The sequence below is a fragment of the Hydractinia symbiolongicarpus genome, chromosome 2, assembly GCF_029227915.1.
Source record: "Hydractinia symbiolongicarpus strain clone_291-10 chromosome 2, HSymV2.1, whole genome shotgun sequence".
Taxonomy (NCBI): Eukaryota; Metazoa; Cnidaria; class Hydrozoa; order Anthoathecata; family Hydractiniidae; genus Hydractinia; species Hydractinia symbiolongicarpus.
The window spans coordinates 30017630-30040395 of NC_079876.1; the positions used below are offsets into that span (position 1 = coordinate 30017630).

General features: G+C 32.9%; 3 protein-coding genes across 3 annotated transcripts; 2 read left to right on the plus strand and 1 right to left on the minus strand.

Annotated features, from left to right (window-relative positions):
* Positions 1 to 1654: 1654 nt before the first annotated feature.
* On the plus strand, positions 1655 to 2353 carry LOC130630096 (uncharacterized). Its single transcript, XM_057443494.1, has one exon. The coding sequence runs from the start codon at positions 1655 to 1657 to the stop codon at positions 2351 to 2353; it is 699 nt and encodes a 232-aa protein (XP_057299477.1).
* A 12601-nt stretch (positions 2354 to 14954) lies between these two features.
* On the minus strand, positions 14955 to 16198 carry LOC130630097 (uncharacterized). Its single transcript, XM_057443495.1, has 3 exons — positions 16150 to 16198; positions 15439 to 15629; positions 14955 to 15341 (listed from the first exon to the last, which is right to left on the minus strand). The coding sequence occupies exons 1-3, from the start codon at positions 16196 to 16198 to the stop codon at positions 14955 to 14957; spliced, it is 627 nt and encodes a 208-aa protein (XP_057299478.1).
* An 800-nt stretch (positions 16199 to 16998) lies between these two features.
* Positions 16999 to 22522, plus strand: LOC130630578 (CTD small phosphatase-like protein 2). The gene is made up of 2 exons (XM_057444122.1): positions 16999 to 18927; positions 21625 to 22522. Exons 1-2 carry the CDS (start codon positions 17925 to 17927, stop codon positions 21840 to 21842), a joined length of 1221 nt encoding a protein of 406 aa, XP_057300105.1. The 5' UTR covers positions 16999 to 17924; the 3' UTR covers positions 21843 to 22522.
* Positions 22523 to 22766: the final 244 nt, after the last annotated feature.

Consider the following 22766-nt stretch of genomic DNA (forward strand, 5'->3'; position numbering starts at 1 on the left):
TGTGTGCTTATTGGTTGATTGTAATTCGAGTTTTGCTATAAGGTAGATTTGAAATTAGGCGTTTTACTCTGACATTTGACTTGTTACCAATACTAAACTCGCCGTGACTTCGGTTATTATTTTTAACGGTGGTAATACCTCTTTTTTGCAATGTTATGCATCGTCTTGTTTTTGTCTTCAACATTTTCGGTATAAATCTTTTGTCAGGTTTAATGATTTTTGCTGTTTTCTTGTACAAATGCTTCGTAACTATCCGGTGTTTGTATATTGAAAGCTTTTAATATAAAATTCCCAAGAAGGCTTATCTGATATAGTTACCACGACTAAACGCTGATTGTCTGTTTAAAATCAGAGCAGACAAAAGGTCAACAAGGTACAAACAAGAAATTCTATTAACGAACAATTACTTTTGTATGCTAAATCTGCTCCTTTTTACGTACGTAAGCTATATTCCAAAATAGTTGCACGAAGTATAGCTTTAAGTTTTTTGGCAGTAAAATAAACTACACGGCTGCTTCAGAATATTCACAAGTATGTACACAGTACAAGGGGTAAAAGTTGTTAAATATTACTGGTATTTACTTACTATTAAGAAGTTAAAAAAATTCATTGTTGTTGCTGTCTAGACTTTATGTGTTGTATTGTTATAGCTGTGCTTTATCCAAAAAGTTTAGAACTCTTTGTAAAAAAAAGAATGATTTACAGACGAGGTGAGATTTTGATTAAACTATCAATAAATATGAATAACTTTTCTGTTCGTCCATCATCTCGATGTTTGAGTAAGTTCTTAAAATCAAGACGTACCATTTCAGTAATTCCTTGTCAAATAAGTTTAAACTCTGTAAAAGCATATGCACGTAGAGTTTTAAGGAGAAGTGTAAAAATCACAAAAATTCAGATACAGTACAAAATTCAGTACAAAAAACTTAAATTTTACAGTGCATATTTTTTTCACTTGCTTCTATACTTTTGTACTACGTTCATTTTTTACTACAACAAAATCCAGTAAACCTTCTGTATTCATTCATTTCGCCTGTTAGGCATAAGGGGGATTTACACAAAGCGAATTGAACGGCGATGGTAATTCGCTTTTTAATTTTCACGACAAAATAAATTAGGCGCCAAATTTATTGTTTACATTAGTTAGCCGCGTTCTGATTGGTCAAAAACTACCTGCGAAACCTTTAACCAGGAAAAAGTAGGAACTGTTTCTACTTTTCAGCGAAGCGAATATTTCGATACACAATCAAAACAAACAAGACTGCGCATGCTCAGATACAATTCGCCGTCGAATTCGCCGTTCAATTCGCTTCGTGAAAATCCCCCTTTAAGCTGAGAAGAAATAATGTGGTCTCCATTCTGCATTCGTTCATGACTACTAAATAAAATGTATTATATTAGAAAGCTTATATATTTACTCTTCCTCGATCCCTCCACGGACGTCAAGATCAAAAAATATAATCTTTTAAGCACGAGTTTTTATTGTGTTAAGTATTTCTATAAAATCCAAGCAAACACACACTTTTCTACAATAAAAAGAAAAATAGGAATGACTGATAACTAATAATGTATAGATACAACTAGACATCAAATCTACCTTTTTTAAAAACAAACATGTTGACATTTTATGTTGAAACTAAAAGTTATACGCACAATGTACACAAAAACGAAACAAACAATAATCTTAATAATAGTGGCGTTGTACATGATTGTTTTTATTATGTTGCTACAACACGCCATAACCGATCACAAAGTACAAAACATCGGTGCAACTATCAAAGAAAATCACAAACTACTACCAAATGATTTATCTATAGAAAGAATTTGTCGGAAAATTTACGGCAAAATAGCCATCGTGTCGGCTGTAACTGCTGGTAACTACGTCAGAGATACCGTCAATAATGCAGTACAATCAGTCAGGTGTTACGCTAAGTTGAAACGCTATGATTTGCTTCTAATCCAAGAAGAAAAGGATGGTACTTATACAGGGTTGAATGGGTGGACGATTCCCAAACAATGTCTTCAAAAAGATGTCGGTCTAGCAAAGAAACGACATTGTTTTGTTGCTCAGTTACTCTATTATTACGATTATATTGTTCATTTGGACGCAGATACTGGTGTTGTGAACGCTCGGCATTGTTTTGAAGAGTACATCACACCTGGAATTGATGTATTTCTTTTAGAAAGGATCCACTCGGGTGAAATACAATCTGGAAATTATATAGTGAAAAATTCCACATACGCTCGAAATTTCTTGATGGATTCCTATAGGCGCATGGTTGATCCAAAAAAGGTCGAAAACGCCGAGTTAGTATTCGAGTTTCATTCTCGTGTTTTAATAAAGCAGGTATAATCAAATGCCAGCAAAATTATACATATTTTAACTATGTCAGATGCGTTAAAAGGACCATGAATGGGCAAATGGTGTTTAAAAACTTTAAAGTGTACAGAAGAGCTCACGGGTTTGTTAGAGATGCGTGGGCAAGTAATTTTTTTTGGTCTGAAAAAGACTTCTTATTGCATGCAATAAAATATAAGGACGATGTTTTGTTTACAAAAAAAATATCATCTGTAGATTGCTCCAATAGCACTTGGTTGCCAGTAAAAACATCATTGTTTGCTAATCTAAATCTTATGAAAAGTATATGGAAAATTTTTGATAGAGGTGTACCAAACTACAAATTTGGAATTGAACACGCCGACATAGCAGATTGTTGGCCGTATTGTCCAGAAAACATAACACAACCTTTAGGTTGAAGAATAATTGAATTATCACATCATGTTATGAAAATGTAGTTCTGCTGCTGTTTATGGAAATGCTAGATATAAATAATGCATTGTATTATTAGGTTTTTTGTTCTTAGTAGCCTTGAAATAAATACTCTTTTAACATTTTCATTAAATTTTAGTCTGTGTCCAAAATTAAATTTTTAGCGCAAAAAGTTATAGAGACGAGAGAAAATTTTTTTATTTAATTCAAATGTTTTCTGACAAAATTTAAGTTTAATTTGTGAACAATTGACCTACCCAGGCCGTCGACACTGAAGTATGACCCATTCTCCCTGACTTTTGATGTCCAGGTGAGGTCTTATAAAATGACTTATGCCCGTCCGTTATCAGCTTTTTTAAAACTGAATTATTAGTTTTTTAGATAGAGAACAATAGACCCTCGAATTTGACGAAGTGAGTTTTTTTACCGCCTTAAAAATAGAAAATAAGCCAAAAATACTTCTTTTATGAAAGGATTTGGTCATTAGTTTTTTCTGATTTTCCAGACATCTAAGGCGAGGCCAAACCAGTCCAACATTTCATCCAACATGCAATTTTTGTGATGTTGGATGGTCTGAGTCACTTCAAAATTTTGAAAGAAGAAGAAAAAATCGTGTTGGACGATGTTGGATGAAGTTTGATCGCTGTCAAACACTTCATCCAACATTTTCGGCAAGATCAAAGGAATTCTTCATCTAAGTTGCGTGAATTTTCATGTTGGATTGGTTTGGTGGTACTTTTCATCCAACATAAAAACCCCGTGAATTTCGAACATTTTTGAATGGAATGTTTTTAATTTGATATCAGATGGGATATTTCAATAAGGAGGAAATCGAAATCCCTGACATCCATCTGAAACATTTCCCAAAATCCGAACCTGTCTTCGATCTTCAATTTTTTAATGATGTTACTAAAATATCCATTTTGTTCCCTCCTCTTTATCCACTCTCTTGTTTTTCCGCGGGTTGGTTTTCATCGTCTGAATCGACGAGTTCGTTCAGCAACATAAGCAGCACTACAGAATTCCTTCCGTCCGCAATTTTGTTTTTCAGGAATGAACACTTTATCGTTCGAATGTTTTTAAAAGCAGTCCCACAAACCTAAAATTTTGCTTTATCCAACATGCATTTTTTAACATTTCATCCCTCATAGGAAAAAAATGTTGGATGAACTGTTGGATTGGTTTGCCCCCGCCTTTACAGGGAACAATAGATCTTCCAATGCGACGAAGTTTTCAGGAAAATGGGGTGTTTATGCGTAAAATGAACAAAAAGACATTTTTAAGGATTGCACCATGAGCATTTTATTTTTTCACAGGGAACAATAAACCCTTTAATGTGACGAAGTCAGTTTTTTAAGGGTTTTTTTTCTGCTCAAAATGGCGATTTGTGGGCAAAATGAGTCAAAACGTTTTAAGATATGGATTCATTTTCAAACTTTTAAACTGAGGATTGGATTAAGGATACAGTAACCCCCTGAGGCACAAACTCAGCATATTTAAAATATCTCCTCTGCTCGCTATATTAACCCTAACAAATATATATATTCTGAAAGCCAAAAAATCATCTCTAGAGTGATGATAAAGTATTTCTATAAAAAAAATCCAAAAAGGAGAAAAAAAAATTTATACAAAAATTCACCCTTCAAAGACCTTTGCTTTCACCTGCAAGAATCATGGTTACACCCACTTAAACCTTATAAATAATTAATAACTCATGAATATTTTATTTAAATTAAAGGTAAAGTATTTTCGTAGAACTATGGATCTAGTTATTGTTAAACAGACAACAGGATAACATAACATAACAGGATAAAAACGAAAAAAATGTGGAAATAAATTATAAAGGTATAGATGATAAATAATAATATATTTGTATAGAATATTAAAGTGTGAATGTTTCCTATGTTATATGTAGAGATGCAATTTTTTATTCGTTCTGCACAACTCTCTTTAATTATTATACAGATTAAATAACGTGCTACCCTTGTTTAAAATGTGTTCTTCATATTCTAAAAAGCTTCCTCCAAGGTGAGAGCTATTCTACGATTGATGCGGCCATCACTTATACGTACAGTTGACTCTATCTAATTCGATTTTCCAGGGGGATAAATTCTTTTATCTAGCTAGAGAGAGATTCGAATTAGGGAGTGTCTTTTTAATTCAAGTTTTTAGGCGGCAAAGTGGAAAAAATCAAACTACAGGGGGAATCTTTGTAAACTCGCAAAAAGGAAGAAGACATACATTTTTAAAATGAACAGTGCAGAACGAATATTTTTGCAAGGATCTTTTAAGATCTGTCGAAATAGTCATCAATATTTAACTGTTTTTTATTCAGCATACTTTCTAAATCAACTGTTTACATCTTTTAATGTAACCATTGAATCGTTTCTAAAGTGGGAAAAAATACACTGTAATCTTCTAATGTTAATACATCTTTGATGGCTTTGCGAGTGGTAATTCGTTTGGTTCATCGTCATCTGATTAGTCATCACTGGAGTCCACAAAATTCCCACTTACGGATGTTTGTAAATCCATGTCCACCAGTTCTTCGTCTGTCATTCGATAATAATCCACCATAATCCACCATTCGATAATCCACTCTTTATTTTTTCTCTCACGATGTTTTCCTTTACTTCCAAGTCAGTAAACGGATCAACTTTATCATTTAGCGCTCTTTCCACAATCTCGCTTGGTATTTTGGCTTTTTTGAAACAGTTGGTGAAAGAAGAGCTTTAAACAACACTGTCGCAGCAGTTAGATTTGAAAATTTAGGAAGCTCATTGTTCTTCTCCAAATTTAGGATCTGTTTTTTCACTGCAAAAAAAATATATTTCGCCTTGAGGGATTGAATATCTTGATCCATTGGTTGCTTGATTGAAGTGGTGTTGGTAGGAAGAAAGATTAGCCCCACCCACTGCAAACCGGACATCTCAGAATGAGCAGGGCAGTTACCGATAACCAAAGCAATTTTCTCCCGCTAGCACCAAACTTGCGATCAAGTTCCTTTACCCATTCTTACCCAACAGTTCGGAATTCATCCAACATTTTTTTGAGCGGCATGGGATGTTTTTAAGGCCTTTGAAGCAACATCTGCAATATTTTACTGGAAGCATTTCCTGTTGTTATTTCAGTTAAGCGAACCTTGCTACTAACACATTTTTTTTTGTAAAATAATATGTCCGCCAACATATATTTTTAGCAGGTGGCGCCGGGACAAGAGTGTTAGTAAAGTTGTTTCTAACCATGGAAACAACACGGATGCTTTTATTATGGGTCATCATTTTATACAAGGACATTATAGACTTAAGAATCGAAAGTTCCATGTCGAATGGAGTTTTCAGTTAAAAAAAAGAACATGGTTATTCTGAAGGAACGACTACCTAAACTGTTGGAAATATTATTTTAATAAAACATAACGCATTTTAAGCTCTTTTCCATTTCTCTAGCCATCCTTATGAAGTTTGAAAATTTTCGACGTTTAGTTTCTTTTTAAAGAAGACCGTTGATTAGGACATTTTTTGATCGCATTTCTTTGAACCATTGGAAAACAGCTTGTTTAACTTGATCGTACTTGTCTGTGTTTTTTTTTTTTTTTTGGTAGAAGCTTTTTAAAAAGCCTTAAGAATTTTGGATTTTTTTTTCTAAGTGGACACAGCTTTTTGTGGAACTTCAAACAACAATGAAACTTCTTTGTTGGTTTTTCCCTTGTCAAGTTCCAGCAAGGTTTTTTATTTTAACTCTAAACTTTTACTTTTTTTGTACTCGTTTTTTCAGTATAGCAGCCATTTACTTGAGTTAGAATGCCTTAGGTTTTACAAAATTTACTTTGAAAATGCAATTTCAAAACATTCAAATGAACAAAAATTCTAAATTCGAAATATGGTTCCAAACTGTGGTTAAGAGACCTTTTTGCACTCAAGAAATCGAATAAGAGAGAGACTTTCTCCGATATGGACCTGAAATCTAAATCTAAATAAATAGTGACGGTGATTTTGAATTTGATTGAATTGGAGAGAGTATCAAATGATGGCGATTCGAATTATAAAGAGTTTTACTGTATTTAAAACAAGCGTAAGATTTTCAGATAAAATCAGTCATAAACAAGAAAACTGGAGAGTTTTAGCATGTTACAGTTTTTATATAAAGGCTGATTCACACTTGCGATGCGAACGCTAGCGCAAACGCAAGCGCAAGAAAGAGACCTTCTAAGCAAGCATAAAGGCAAACATAAGTTTGACGCAAAACATCAAAAAGTTTTTATATTCTTACGTTCGCGTCTGTGCTTACAACATTATTTCTGCAGTGTGAACATTAAGAAAGTAAAAAAACAATTTTTAAAGCGGCTTTAGGATGATTGGTTTACTATCAATATTTCCACTGCGTGGTTAATTCTATTTTCTTTCCATTTCTTTTTTCTTAGGTGTAAATAGCAAAAAAACGTTCATTGCTACCCATAAGAAGCGCGGCGCACAAAGTGGTCTGGTGTAGGTAAAAATAAACAAAATCAACTGGAAGACCAAAAAACGTGAAACAAAAGCAGTAAGAACCGAGTATACGTTCTTAACATTACATGATATCCATTAGTTCTATCTCATAAAAATTTTGATTGACAGCTATGTTTGTAGCCAAAATCACCATAAAATAAGCATTTACATCGACTGTCTAATCGGTTACTTTTATGCTGTATAATGATCATAAAATTTACATGACTTTTGTCAATATGGTAATTTATAAAGAAAATAACTAGTTTGATCTTTGGGACCAGTAAAAATTGTGGGAGGGGGTGTTGTATAGGCAACATTCAAAATAAAATCCCACTTTGCCGATTGCCAATGTTGTTGTCTCTCAATTATTTATGAAAACAAAAAAGTAGGAGAGGGTACGGCCTCTTGCTGATCCTGGTTTTATGAATATGACAGTACCATGTAAAAGTATATCCTGTTAACGTTGTATTAAAATGGTATGGTCTTTACGTAACATGAGTGTAGCGACATTGTTGACTAAAAACTTTTAAAACGCAGTTCTGCTAAGTAACAACAATTAAGAATTCTAATAAGATGTAGCAAAGTTGTTAAATGTGACGATACGTTGTGTATCGATGTATCTTCACAAGCCCACTTGAGTGTAAACAAAACATTCGCACAGAAACTTTGTAATCCTCACTCACATGAGTTAGTTATCGGGGAAAGAAATACAAATCAATCTATTAATTTTTCAAAGAATTTATAAAACAAATGTGAAAAAAAATTGGATAATAAACAATCAAATATGCAAAGAAAATTAAAAAATTCTATTTTTTGACAGTCTTAAATTAAAACGTTAACTGGAAGCTTTTTTTGTATTTTATGGTAAGTGAAGTCTTGTTAATATCAACAAGACTTCTGAGTCAACATGTCGTTTTTCGTCTCATCAACTCGTTTGAAAACAAACTTCATGAATTTATACTACGACATTTTTTCTCTAGATGAATGAGTCTAGATGAGTATAGGTTAGGTTAGGTTATAGGTATATTTCGCCGTTATATAAATGTTACAGGTTAAAATATCTTGTAATATAGCAAAAAGAAGGGCAAAAAAAAGGCACAAATTGCCTTATCACTAAGCCCCGTTGTTAAGCAAAAGGAAAGAGAGAGTTAAAATAATACTTAATATAATAAAGCAATATTTTAACTATATATATTCCATAAAAAGACTAGTTGAATTTCCGCGCCCGAAGGCGTAGGAAATTCTTTAAAACCGTCGTTTTTTTCTTTCGGAGCATTTTTTGAGAAAAAATCGACCCTGGGATTTCACGTTGGTCCGTCACAGATGTAAACTTCGTACCCAAGCTCCTTAACTACTGGGAAGTCTAGTATTGACGCCTCAGGCCAAAATTGGTATTTGTTTTCGACAAAATTTGGCACAGTTAACAAATAAAGTATGCTGAACATGATGGTGACATCAAAATTTTGATTTCTTGTTACCTAAATGTCATTTTAGGCCAAAATTGGTCCAAAAATTAAAACTACTTTATTTTTGACAAATTTTGGCACAATTAACAAAAAAAGTATGGTGAACATGATGGTGACATCAAAATTTCGGTTTTTTGCCACCTTAAATGTCATTTTAGGCCAAAATTGGTCCAAAAATTAAAACTACTTCATTTTCAACAAAAATTGGCAAAGTTAACAAAAAAAGTATGCTGAACATAATGGTGACATCAAAATTTTGATTTTTGTCACCCAAATGCCATTTTAGACCAAAATTGGTCCAAAAATTAAAACCACTTCATTTTCGGCTAAATCTGGCACGGTTAACAAATAAAGTATGCTGAAAATGATGATGGTACAAAAGTTTGATTTTTTGTCACCTAAATGTCATTTCAGGCCAAAATTTATCCAAAAATTAAAACTGCTTTATTTTCGACAAAAATTGACACAGTTAATAAAAAAAGTATGCTGAAAATGATGGTTACATCAAAATTTTGATTTTTTGTCAACTAATGCCGTTTAAGACCATAAACGTCTCAATCGCAAGACTTTCAACCATGAATGATAGGCTGTATTTTTTGTTAGCAATTTCTTTTAAAATGTGAGTTTATTATGACACGTTTCGTTTTGTTTGCGTTTGTTGTAAGATATAATGTCACTGATGGGCTTTATCTTCAGAGGTTCATGCACCAAGCCCCTTCGAATGTTTGGCACAATAACACAACGAATTAGCAGGTTTTCATCAAATATTTTAGTAGCGCGCGGAAATTCTTAGAGCCCCCAGGGCTTCTTGTTGAATTTACAAAGGTCTATGTGAGAGTGTGCATCTAAAAATATTTACAAATGTCTATAAGATCAGTCGTTAATAATTTTGTTTTTACATTTTTCTTGAAAATATTTAGAGTTGAGTTTGTTTTAATATCATCAGATAAAAATTTATTCCATAGGTGTATGGTCCCCTATGTCTAATTCAAAACGGAACACCACACTTTATTAGTTGAAAGAGCGTCATTTTATCGTCGTATGCTATGCATTGTTTTCGGTTAGCTAGTCAAGTAATTTGTAAACCAATTCAAATTGTTGTTTTGCACACTTTAAGATTTTAGTTTGGATAAAAGAATATTATGATTTACGGTATCAAAAGTCTTTGAGAGATTAATGAATATCCCTAGTGTAAACATCCTTTTATTAAAGGATTTCGATAATTCACTTACCAATTCTATGACTGTAGGTCCGTCGAATGGTGCTTTTGGAAACCAAATTGTTTGTCATATAAAATATTATTTTGTACTAGATGGTCGTAGAGACGGTTATACATTATTCTTTCAAGAACCTTCGAGAAACATGGCAATACGGAAATAGGTCTATAATTAGTAACATCGGAGTTTTCTCCTGATTTAAATATTGGTGTCACTCTAGCATAGCTATTTTAATTGGTCTGAAAACTGTCCATACTTCAAGGAAAGACTAAAGATATAGAATAGAGATAATATCGTAACGTCTTTTTACAATATTTACACTAATATCGTCAAGCCGGGGCTTTAGTTTGGTTGTAATGATGAAAAAGCACATCGCAATTCTTTTATGGTACGACTCACTCATTAGAGTATCGCAAGTATCTAAGTAAGAGCTGTGTGTTTTTGTGGAAGATGGAATTTTAGCAGCTAGTTTTGGTCCAACATTGATAAAAAACTCGTTGTATTTGTTAGCAATTTCATCTTCAAGTTCATTTTCAATTATAAGTTGTTTTGGGAATTTCTCAATGTTGTCTTTGGTTTTGCCAATTATTTTTTTAATAACGCTCCAGGTGTTCTTAGAATTCCCTTTTGATTTCGCTATTTGATCTGCATAATAATTCTTTTTTGCTCGCTTTTTAAGTTTTTTAAAAATATTTTTATAGTTATTGTATTTGTTTTCATTGGTGTAAGTTTTTTTTTTCAAAAACGCTTCATATAGTCGCTGCTTCTTTTTAAATGATTTATGAGACCTTTAGTAAACCATGGGTTTTCTAAAGTGCTTGTCTTTATACTTCCTTTTTTTAGGAAATGATTTCTCATAAAGGTTAATAAACATGCGCAAAAAAAACATCGTACGCGCCATTTATATTTTTAGTTTCACTTACCAGCTCCCAGTTTGCTTCTAAAAGAGATTGTCGAAACTTTTCTATGGAACATTCATTGATCTCTCGCTTAAAACTTGTCGGGGCAGATAACTTATCAGGGAGAGACTCATCAGATAGTAAGAAGGTCGGGAAATGATCAGATACATCAGTTTCAATCACTTCAGTTTGATATTCGTTGTTATGAAAATTATTTGTGATTATGTTATCAATTATGGTATCAGATTTCAAAGTTACTCTCGTAGGTTTGGTAGTTGTTGGAATAAGATTATGTTGAAGGAGCGTATCTACAAATGTTTTTACGTCATTATTTGATGTATATTCAAGAAGGTTTAAATTTAGATCTCCGGCAATGTAAATGTGCTTATTTAAGTGATCTAGTTTAGTGAGGTGTGATTTAAAGCTTACCTCCCGAGAAAAATTAAGTTGACCTAAATTGGCTCATATTCATACGTGATTTACGAATATAAAGTTTATTTTCCTTAATTCGCACTTATAAGTTAATAATGCCTATTCAAAGATTCAAAAATTCACCTCCGACACGAGGTAAAACATCCGCAATGTTGTTTTATAAATTTCTTCACCTTGAGTGCTCTGACGTCACCTGTTAGAAGATCGTAAATCATCTTCCGCATTGAAATTTTTTACTCAAACTTTAATAGTGAAATTCGTTGGTAATGAGTATGTTTACCCCCGTGAAAATATCAGGAAACTTTGAAAATGAATACTAACTTCGGTTGAGAAATCATCATTCAATTGCAATACCGAGAAGCTGTGACGCAAAAAAAGAAAAAAAGAGCGACAGGGAAAATGTTGTAGAATTTCAATTTGAGCAGGCGAAATACTAGACCAAGCACTGACTCGGATTTCAGTTGGGAGAGCTGTGATGAGGATACTATTCAAGAAGAAGTCGTGTTGCTGTTGCTGTAAGGACGTGGTGCAAGTGTGGAAAGTATAAGATAATGACGAGCGAAGCGGAGTGTCGTTGCTATTGCGAGTTAGAATCCGCGAATATTTTTAATTTGATCAGTGAGTTTTGATATGTAAACGTATTCGAATTAGATAATAGCGCACGAGTTCGATGAATGACGATAGAAATGAAAAAATCTTCTAACCTTCTTCTTTTTGTTTTCTTGAATTTCCGCGCCCGAAGGCGTAGGAAATTCTTTAAAACCGTCGTTTTTTCTTTCGGAGCATTTTTTGAGAAAAAATCGACCCTGGGATTTCACGTTGGTCCGTCACAGATGTAAACTTCGTACTCAAGCTCCTTAACTACTGAGAAGTCTAGTATTGATGCTTCAGGCCAAAATTGGTATTTGTTTTCGACAAAATTTGACACAGTTAACAAAAAAAGTATGCTGAACATAATGGTGACATAATAATTTTGATTTTTGTCACCTAAATGTCATTTTAGGCCAAAATTGGTCCAAAAATTAGAACTACTTTTTATTTTCAACAAAATTTGGCACAGTAAACAAATAAAGTATGCTGAACATGATGGTGACATCAAAATTTTGATTTCTTGTTACCTAAATGTTATTTTAAGCCAAAATTGGTCTTAAAATTAAAACTACTTTATTTTTGACAAATTTTGGCACAATTAACAAAAAAAGTATGCTGAACATGATGGTGACATCAAAATTTTGATTTCTTCTTACCTAAATGTCATTTCAGGCCAAAATTGGTCCAAAAATTAAAACTACTTTATTTTTAACAAAATTTGGCACAGTAAACAAATAAAGTATGCTAAACATGATGGTGACATTAAAATTTTGATTTCTTGTTACCTAATTGTCATTTTAGGCCAAAATTGGTCCAAAAATTAAAACTACTTCATTTTCAACAAAAATTGGCAAAGTTAACAAAAAAAGTATGCTGAACATAATGGTGACATCAAAATTTTGATTTTTGTCACCTAAATGTCATTTTAGGCCAAAATTGGTCGAAAAATTAGAACTACTTTATTTTCAACAAAATTTGGCACAGTAAACAAATAAAGTATGCTGAACATGATGGTGACATCAAAATTTTGATTTCTTGTTACCTAAATGTCATTTTAGGCCAAAATTGGTCTTAAAATTAAAACTACTTTATTTTTGACAAATTTTGGCACAATTAACAAAAAAAGTATGCTGAACATGATGATGACATCAAAATTTTGATTTCTTCTTACCTAAATGTCATTTTAGGCCAAAATTGGTCCAAAAATTAAAACTACTTTATTTTTAACAAAATTTGGCACAGTAAACAAATAAAGTATGCTAAACATGATGGTGACATCAAAATTTTGATTTCTTGTTACCTAAATGTCATTTTAGGGCAAAATTGGTCCAAAAATTAAAACTACTTTATTTTCAACAAAAATTGGCAAAGTTAACAAAAAAGTATGCTGAACATAATGTTTACATCAAAATTTTGATTTTTGTCACCTACATGCTATTTTAGGCTAAAGTTGGTCCAAAAATTAAAACCACTTCATTTTCGGCTAAATCTGGCACAGTTAACAAATAAAGTATGCTGAAAATGATGATGGTACAAAAGTTTGGTTTTTGTCACCTAAATGTCATTTCAGGCCAAAATTTATCCTAAAATTAAAACTGCTTTATTTTCGACAAAAATTGACACAGTTAATAAAAAAAGTATGCTGAAAATGATGGTCACATCAAAATTTTGATTTTTTGTCAACTAATGCCGTTTAAGACCATAAACGTTTTAATCGCAAGACTTTCAACCATGAATGATAGGCTGTATTTTTTGTTAGCAATTTCTTTTAAAATGTGAGTTTATTATGACACGTTTCGTTTTGTTTGCGTTTGTTCTAAGATATAATGTCACTGATGGGCTTTATCTTCAGAGGTTCATGCACCAAACCCCTTCGAATGTTTGGCACAATAACACAACGAATTAGCAGGTTTTCATCAAATATTTTGGTAGCGCTCGGAAATTCTTAGAGCCCCCAGGGCTTCTTGTTTTATTTCAAACTCAGTTCTAAAGTCAAAGAACTCGGAAGTAAAATGAGCTTCGTAGATCTTAAAATTCTTTGGAAGCGTTCCTCTCTCTTGATCAGTTTGATCCATATAGTTCGTTGTTTTGGATCTTTGGGAAAGTTGAAAAAAAATACACCTTGTTTCTTTTGGTGGTTAAGACAACTAGGTAAGTGGGCAAGAAGCCATTTTACTATTTAAAAAAAGGATTCGTCCTTATTCATCAACGTGTGGAACTTTTTTTTACAAATCACATCACATCACATCCGCAAAGTTTCGCCTCTCATCCCGGGGGTCCGAATGTGAGCTTCTAACTAGTGACGTCAGGCGCATAATAATACTCTTAAATGCTCACTTGCAAAATGGCGAACAAGTGAGGTGAAGGCTTAAAAACATGAGGTAAACATTGTCTGGTTTCTTGAATACTGTAGTGATTTTAATAAAATAAACGTTAAATTGTTTTTTCTGAAGATGTTATGAATCGATTTAGGTCAACTTGATTTTTCTCGGGAGGTAAGCTTTAAAGTGTCGTTTAAATTCTTTGAAGATTCCAGCAGGTTTTCTATACATAACAGTTACAATTATATTTCTAGTGTTTTTGTTTATAAGTTCAACGATTAATGATTCACAGTCGTCAGTATTTATACTCAAGTTACTTCTTTATTTATAATTAATAGAGTTGTGTATATTGAGACATGTACCACCACCAGTCCTATTTTCTGAACGTGGTTGATGTATTGACTTATAACTCGGAATGTTAAAATTTGAATTCGTTACCGTGTTCCTTGAGCCAGGTTTCTGTTACACAAATGATTTTGAAATTAAATTTAAGGTTGCATAACATTGTTTTCAGATTTTCGAAGTTTTTGCTTATACTTCTTGTGTTAATGTTAAGCAATGAAAATTTGTTTTTACATTTTGCAAGATGAGTTTTTGCTTCAATCGGAGAAAAATTAGTAGTTTCAATTTTTAGATTTTTAAAATAATTCAAATCTGGATCAGTCATGTCGTTCAATGTTAAGTTAGAATTATATATATCGAAAAAAGATGCGTTATCATCCATTTTTATGTTAAGTTGTTATACTATGTTAAAATAAAAAATAAAAAAATGAGTTAGTTTTCGCCTGTATTCTTCTCTTTGAATTCTTTTGTGATCAGTCTATCATAAACAATTCGCGAGAATTTTCCGTTTTCCCTGTCTTTTTTCATTTGTACTCTCAATTCCTTTCTTATTTCCTTTGTTGTATCTGAAAAATCATCATTAATGTAGATGTTCGTGTCCTTTAATCTGATAGCATATTTTAATATTAAGAGTTTGTCTTTGTAATTCAGTAATTTAAATATTATTCTCCATGGTCTAGCGTTATCTTGTGCTGTATATGGTCCCATTCTTTCAATGTCTATGTCTTTTGTGATGATTAATCGATTTTTAAACAACATCTGTACCTTGTCTTCGATTTCCTCCGAATTCTCTCCCTCTGTTTCACCAATCCCATCTAGCTATACGAAAATTGTGTCGACGATTTCTGTTTTCTAGTGTTCGTATTTTGTGTTTCAGTTCTGTTTGTTTTTCTACGTACATTTTTTCTTGTGTTACTCGTTGCTGTTCGTTTGTTTGTTTAATCCCTTCAATCTTTTCGTTTAATGCTTTATCCATGTCCTTTATTTTGTCATCAATTAACCCTTGCGTAAATTCAAGGCTTGTTTTACATTCACCAACCGTTGATTCCATTTCCTTTTGTTTCTTTTCTATTAGTTCGATTCTTTCATTAAAACTTTCTACTTGCTCTGTCAGTTTTTCAATTTTTTCAGTTACAATTTTTGCGTTGCTTGCAATTATTTAACAATGGCTGTTCTTGAATCTCAAACTTTTTTCATGAGTTCGGTTATCTCTTCAATTGATGCCATTATGATTAAAAAATTTAAATTAAATTAAACCAAAGATTACAACAAAAATATTTTTAATTTCACTAGAAAAATTCTTCAGCTCAAAAAAAATATAACAAATATTTGTCAAGCTCTAGTCCTTTGTTTCAAAACTGAGACCATTGTTTTCAATTCACAAGAATGAATACCGTAAACATAGAGATATTATTAAAAGAGTATCTCCGTGCCGTATATAAGAACAAAACATTTATTTTTTTTTAAAAATCGCTCATTTTAAAAAACGTACAGTAGCAAAATGTTTGTGTGACATCGGTCTCGAAAAAATATTCACCATCATGAACCCCACAAAATATTTCGTGTCGTTGAATCGCAAAAGTAAGCCAAAAAATTAATTAGTCTCCATACATAACGTAGTTTTAACGAAGTTCTCTCTCATGGTGAAGTGCAGCCATTTTCTGCAGTAAGATCATCCTTGATCAGGAAATGTATCTTTCCCGTTGTTGCTTTTAAGGGCTCTTTCATGGTCTAAGAAAATCGACATTTTATTGACGTTGCGCATGAAAATAGCCATGCAAGTTGCAATAAGATTACAACCTTGTCAGTTGTTGCTCCAGCGCTCTGCTCACGCTTTGGATTATTTGGTATTGATATGCGATTACCTGGAAGACGAATATGCTTACGAATTGCATAGGGTTAATCCTTGTCTTATTATTATTAATTTCGACTATGAATTCTGCATAACAGACCGCAGTATTGTAATTCTCACTGCAAAATTCTGTCTCCTCCATTCCAGCTTATCTGCTGAGGATTTATTGATGAAACCACTGTACAAACAGTTCAGGGTTGTATTCACCCTCGTCCCCAGGGTTTTTTGACTTTTTGATATGAAGAAGACAAAAAACCCTGGGGATGAGGGTGGGGTGTATTAGCTGTTCGATCAGACGTCGTGGTAGAAAATTATCTTTAGTCAGACAAGGAGTTTTTTAAAGTAAATTTACATATAAAATTAGTAAACGCAGCACGGAATGCTACGTGATAAATATTCCATTTAAAATTCAAAAAACTTAGGTAGAAATATTCTAACCTTTACATGTCTTTCCTATTTTTAAAATCAAATTGTTTAAGTTATTTGAGCTATTTTAAGACCTTGAAGAAATAATTAGCACCTGTGTCTATCGCGAAAGTTATTTAACTCGGGGTTTATTCGAAGGTTGGGGCTTATTTGTCAGAAATTGTTTTAGGGTGGGGATCTTATTGGAAGGCGGAGGGCTAATCTAGTATTTATATCCCATCAGGCTTTCTTGTTCTTTCTTGGATTATTATAAGATCTGAAATCACTGTGAACGAGGTTCGTCTTTTTTCATTTCATGATATCATTGACAGCAGAATGGAAATGGTTTATTTCAGTACTTATCACACCTGCTCGTTGAAACGAGATGTTGTAAATAAAAAAATGTGACAAAAATATATTATCATGAACTGAAGAACCCGCAGCGTTACTGCAGTAAAAAGTATACGAACTAAAGAGTCTTTATTATTAATAAAAAATAAAAAGATAATGAAAATATATAAATGATTAATGTTTGAGTTATAAGTAAAGATTTATTATTCACAGAAATAAAAAAAAGAAAAAGAAAGATGACTATTTTCTGGTCGTATTTTTTTGTCAAGGAATTTACAATTAATTTTTTTGCAATTTTTTTATTCGCTTCTGAAGCATGCTTTTTATAGAAGACGGTTTATGATAATAGGCTTCATAACTTTATAAACAATCTTTTATCATGTGCGCATACAAAATCAAAGACCGCTGGTCAAGCCGGAACTGAGCGACATGGCTATTTTACTGACCCGTTGCATTAAAAACAGAGAATCCTAAGCATTATTCGTAAATTTGAATCTTTGATAAGATTGGAAACATATTCAAATGCTTCAAATTAAGTTGCAATGATCTTGTGTAAATTTTAGGATGTTACCAACAATATTGGCAGTCCGTAAATTTCTTGTTTGATTTATTCCAGAGCATCAGCACTAGCCTGTACAGTCAGTAGATTATGCAATAAAAATGAACATATGTTTACAGTTTTTCGAATTTTTAATGAACACGAACAACATGGTTGGTGTGAATATAGTAACACAAAGCAAATTATTATCCTTGTATGTAAGAGTATTTTAATTTTAAACTTTGAATATTAATTTATGTTTGGCAATATGCCTGTGAAAAGAACGTCCAGTACACGTGTTTTGAAACGGTCGCTTAAAAGTACAGAATCGTGCCAAGAAAATCAAATTTTATCAACTTTTAAAAGTTTGTTATGGTCAGAAAGTGATGAAAAAAAGGTAAAACTTGACATGAACGGGAATCAGGAGGACTTTGAGAGTAAATATCTTTCTTCTTCGACTCCAGAATTTTCCGTACCGTTTAAGAAAAAGTCTTTTGGGAAAAATGGTTTAACAGTTTCAACAGAATGCACTGGATTTCTAGATGATAGTGATTTAGATTCAGATTGTGGGTCCCCAAATGACTCAGAAAATGACTCCAACCAAAGTAAATCTTTCTTTGGAACTTTATTTTCACCAGTTTTTTCATTTTTTAAAAGTGATGATGATTCTAAGTGTGATACTGCTTTGAAATCATACATAAAAGATGAACACTCATCTTACTTGACAGATGACTCATCTAATTCTGATTCAGAACAAGAAAAAGATTTTACTGCTGTTTACAATTATAGTACGCTACGTCACCCATGTGACAAAACAAATGCTGAACCGTCAAATAATTCTGAAGATTTTAATCCATATCACTTTATAAAACATATTCCACCACCTTCCTCTGAATTACGAAGAACAGTTTTACCATTGCCAACAAGACGTACACCTCGAATGTCCTTGGTACTTGACTTGGACGAGACTTTAGTACATTGTAGTTTAACACAGATTGAGAGATACAATTTAACATTTGAAGTTTTATATGAAAATGATGTTTATCAAGTCTATGTACGGAAGAGGCCTTATTTGTATGAATTTTTAGAAAAGGTTTCAAAGTTATATGAGGTTATATTATTCACTGCATCAAAGAGAGTTTATGCTGAAAAGTTACTAAACATTATAGATCCTAAAAGACAGTTTTTTCGACATCGTCTTTTTCGAGAACATTGTGTTAATGTGCAAGGGAATTATATCAAAGATCTGACAATACTAGGTATGTTTTTTGTTATATATATATATACACATGTTTTGTGATTTTACTGACAAAGGAATAGGATTACATCACTAGCGCCTGAATGCAAACATTGTTTTAGTCAGAAATTTCAAAACAGTTTTGCATTGTAAAGCATTGTAGAAATAGGGGCACTGATGAGCTGCATGCACCGTAAAAAGTGTGAGTTTTTTTGGGCAACATCAGCTTTTTCAAAAAAATTTTAGAGTTACAAGAAAATTTAAAAAAATTATTTAGTGTATCTTGGAACCTTGAAACTTAAAGGGAACCCGGGGTATAAAATGATGTTGGACTTATATTATAGAGCTTAAAAAGTTAGCTAACAAGTCTTTTAAATTTTTTAAAAAGCTCTTTTCGTTCTCAAGATATTCACATCTAAAGAATTTCAGATTTAATTATGCTGCATGAATTAGGATGTCATATTTCAGCAGCCCTTGAAATAAATTTTTTTTAAATGTCCGCCACATCTCCAGCTTGGTCACACATGTCTGTAGCTCGTTTCGAACTTTCGTCGGACAAAACTTCCTATAGATTTATGTCTTGGTCGGACACTTTTAGATCTCAGAATTATTGAATAGTCCTTTTAATCCATAAGCAAGCTTATTCATAGCCAACCTGACCATCCTAGCTAATGCACTGACTCCTGTCTTCGTCATTGGTAACCAGGTCTCACACAAGAAATCCACCCATGCGGTTCTTAACTAATGCGGAGGTAAACGCCGACGGAGCACGGATGAAGCAAGTCTGCAAAACTGAACTTACAGGCGGAACAGACATTATATCATGGATTTAATTGTAGATAATTTCTTCATTTGACAAAACGATTGAAAACCATAGCAGGTCCCATGTAATTGATTTTTTTCTTTATGCCGCAAGTGTTATTTTTATTCAAACAATTTTAAAAACGAAACCCAAGTGGGGTATTGTTTTTTTTCTTGTTAAAATGTAGCTGAACTTTCTGAATGAATTTTGAAGTTTTATTTGAGCCACATGGATAAAGATTTTTTTTAATTTGAAAACGAAGCATATTATTTCCCATTTGCTTGTGATGAGTTTACAAATAATAATAATAATAATAATACAAACTTAACTTAATCTATTTTATACTAGTCGTTAGCATCATCATCATCATCATTCTCGGCTTAACGTCCGTTTTCCATGCTAGCATGGGTTGGACGGGGTATATTAATGACCCTCTTCCAATCTGATCTAGACTGTGTTAGATCTAAACTCAACTTCCTCTCTATCAAGTCTGTCCTTATAACCTCCTGCCAAGTCTTTCTCGGTCTGCCTCTGGGCTTTGCCCCAGGAACTATCAAGTCTCTACACTTTCTTACCCAATTATCCTCCTCCATTCTTTCCAAGTGCCCCAGTGGAAAAATCCATGGGTTCGCCTGTCCTTTATATTTATCCGTTGCAACAAAGTGGATAAAAATATATCGCATTTGATATTCGTGTTTCCGTAACATCATTTTCTAACTCAGCGAAGGGGTCCGCGCAGAGACAGACAGACGACGGCTATTATTATAGAGACTAGTCGTTAGCCTGTGGAAAAATCCACGGGTTCGCCCGTCCTTTAAATTTACCCGTGGCAACAAAGTGGATAAAAATATATTGCATTTGATATTCATGTTTCCGTAGCACGGTTTTTTAACTCAGCGGGGGGTCCGCGCAGAGACAGACAAAATACAGCTATTATTAAAGAGATGTTTCAAGTTTTCTTTAGCGACGGCATTTTTTTGTGATTTAATTGGCTTATTAAAATGCGCAGCCTTACCTTGTTTTTTAACGGAGCCGCCCAACAGATTTTTTATTTGTGGTATGTGTGATCATGATTAAGAAACTTCCATGATGGCACATGTCAGATGAAAACAAAACGAAAGAGATGCGGAACGAAGATTGATCAAAAGATACAACATTATATTTGAATTATCTCATCATTTTTGCATTGATTTTCGTCAGACATATTTGCACCTGGGTCGGACAATGTCCGATGTTTGACCGCTTTTTCGAGGGCTGTTTCAGTAATATCAAATTTGGACATTTTCTTTTATCAGTAATTTTGAACCTGTTAAGGGGTGTCCATTAAACTTTATCAATGCATAGATATTGTAAAGGTTAATTGAGTAACATAATTTTTTTTGCCAAAATGACACTAGCTTGTTCGTCCCAGGCCTCTTATTTTTTTACTGACGACTCAATAACTCGAGATCTGCAACTTGGTTTGAAATCAAATTTTGTGGGTAAGCTTGTATAAGCCCTATACGTTTATAAAGGGCTTATACAGAATTTGCACCCACATTACTAGAAACTTGTGCAGCATGCATAGTGTTTTTCATTTAACATTTTTTATGTGTAATGTTTTCTAATAAATTGAAAATGTCTACTTGCTTGGTTTGACCGTAATTGTGGTAATCAGCTTTGTTACCTGACTTATATAAATGTAAATATGCAAGATAAAAACTGAAAATAAGAAAGTGTGTAAAAGAACAGAAAAGGAAGCACTGCTATCTTTATCATTGCTGTGTTCAACGCTTGTGTTGGTAACTTTTTTTCGCCTTTATTATTGGCAGTGTTCAACTCCCTGATTTTAAACTGTTTTTATAACAGATATAAGCTCCTTAAAATGCGAAGCGTAATAGTATGAATTTTTCAATTGAGTGTATATTCACGTTTTAGGCCGCGACTTAAAACGAACGATGATTGTGGACAATTCTCCTCACGCATTTGCTTACCACATATCAAATGGAATTCCCATCGAATCATGGTTCATTGACGAAAACGACTGTGAATTGCTGGAGCTTTTACCGTTTTTAGAAAAGCTTGCAGAAGTTGATGAAGATGTGCGTCCACATATACGAGATCGATATCGTCTTCATGAGTTGCTCCCTCCATAAGTGTATTCTTATATATTTCTTTGACAAAAGACAAAAAAAAGTTCTGTTCTTTTATGTGTGGATATTGTATATAGATTTTTTTAAACAGGTTACTTCCTGTTTTTAAGAGAAAAGTTTATTTATTTTGTTTAAGTCAAAAATTCTTTGTTATATTTATATGTTATGTTTATGTCTATTGTGACAGTCTTACGAAATGAAGTGGGGAGTTTTTCTTGGAGCCCCTATTTCTCTTTTTTTTCGTCAAGTTTTTTACATTTCGTTATAGCGTTCTATGTGAAGCTTTAGTTTCATAGCATCCAAACACGTAACACATACGTTGGATCAACCTTTTCCTAGTGCCACTTGGGATAAAACCATCTATGATGCCAAAAAGCGAAAGATTTAGCCTGGGTACGAGGTTGATATTGGATTTGCTCTGTTTAACGAGCATTTTTTGCTATGTGACAAAATTAAGTTCAAATTTTGTTGCATTATATTTACTCCCATACTTAGCACCCGCCCACACCCCGCCCTTTTTATCGCCCTTTTTACCGCACTTTTCTAACCGCAACCAAACTCACGCTTTAATGATTTCATTGTTTGTTGGATATATTTTGTTATTTTTACCTTCCTAGTTTATCAAGCTGTTTTATTTTCTTAAAAACGTTTATTTTGTTGAAGTACAAATACTCTTAATTTTACGTTTTTGTCTTGATATACTGAGCTATGGGAAACTAAGCCCTAGCAATTTAACAAAAACTACGTCGACAAAAAATTGCCGATGCAAATTAAAATTGCCTCGGCAACTCTAAGCAAATAATTTTTCTATCGTTTTAATGCGATTCAGAAATGTGTAAAATGGTCGTTCGCATGTAACAACTAATTTGACAATACTTTCGCGTGTGATTGCATTTTTTCTTTTTCGACTTGGCTGAGCTATTCATA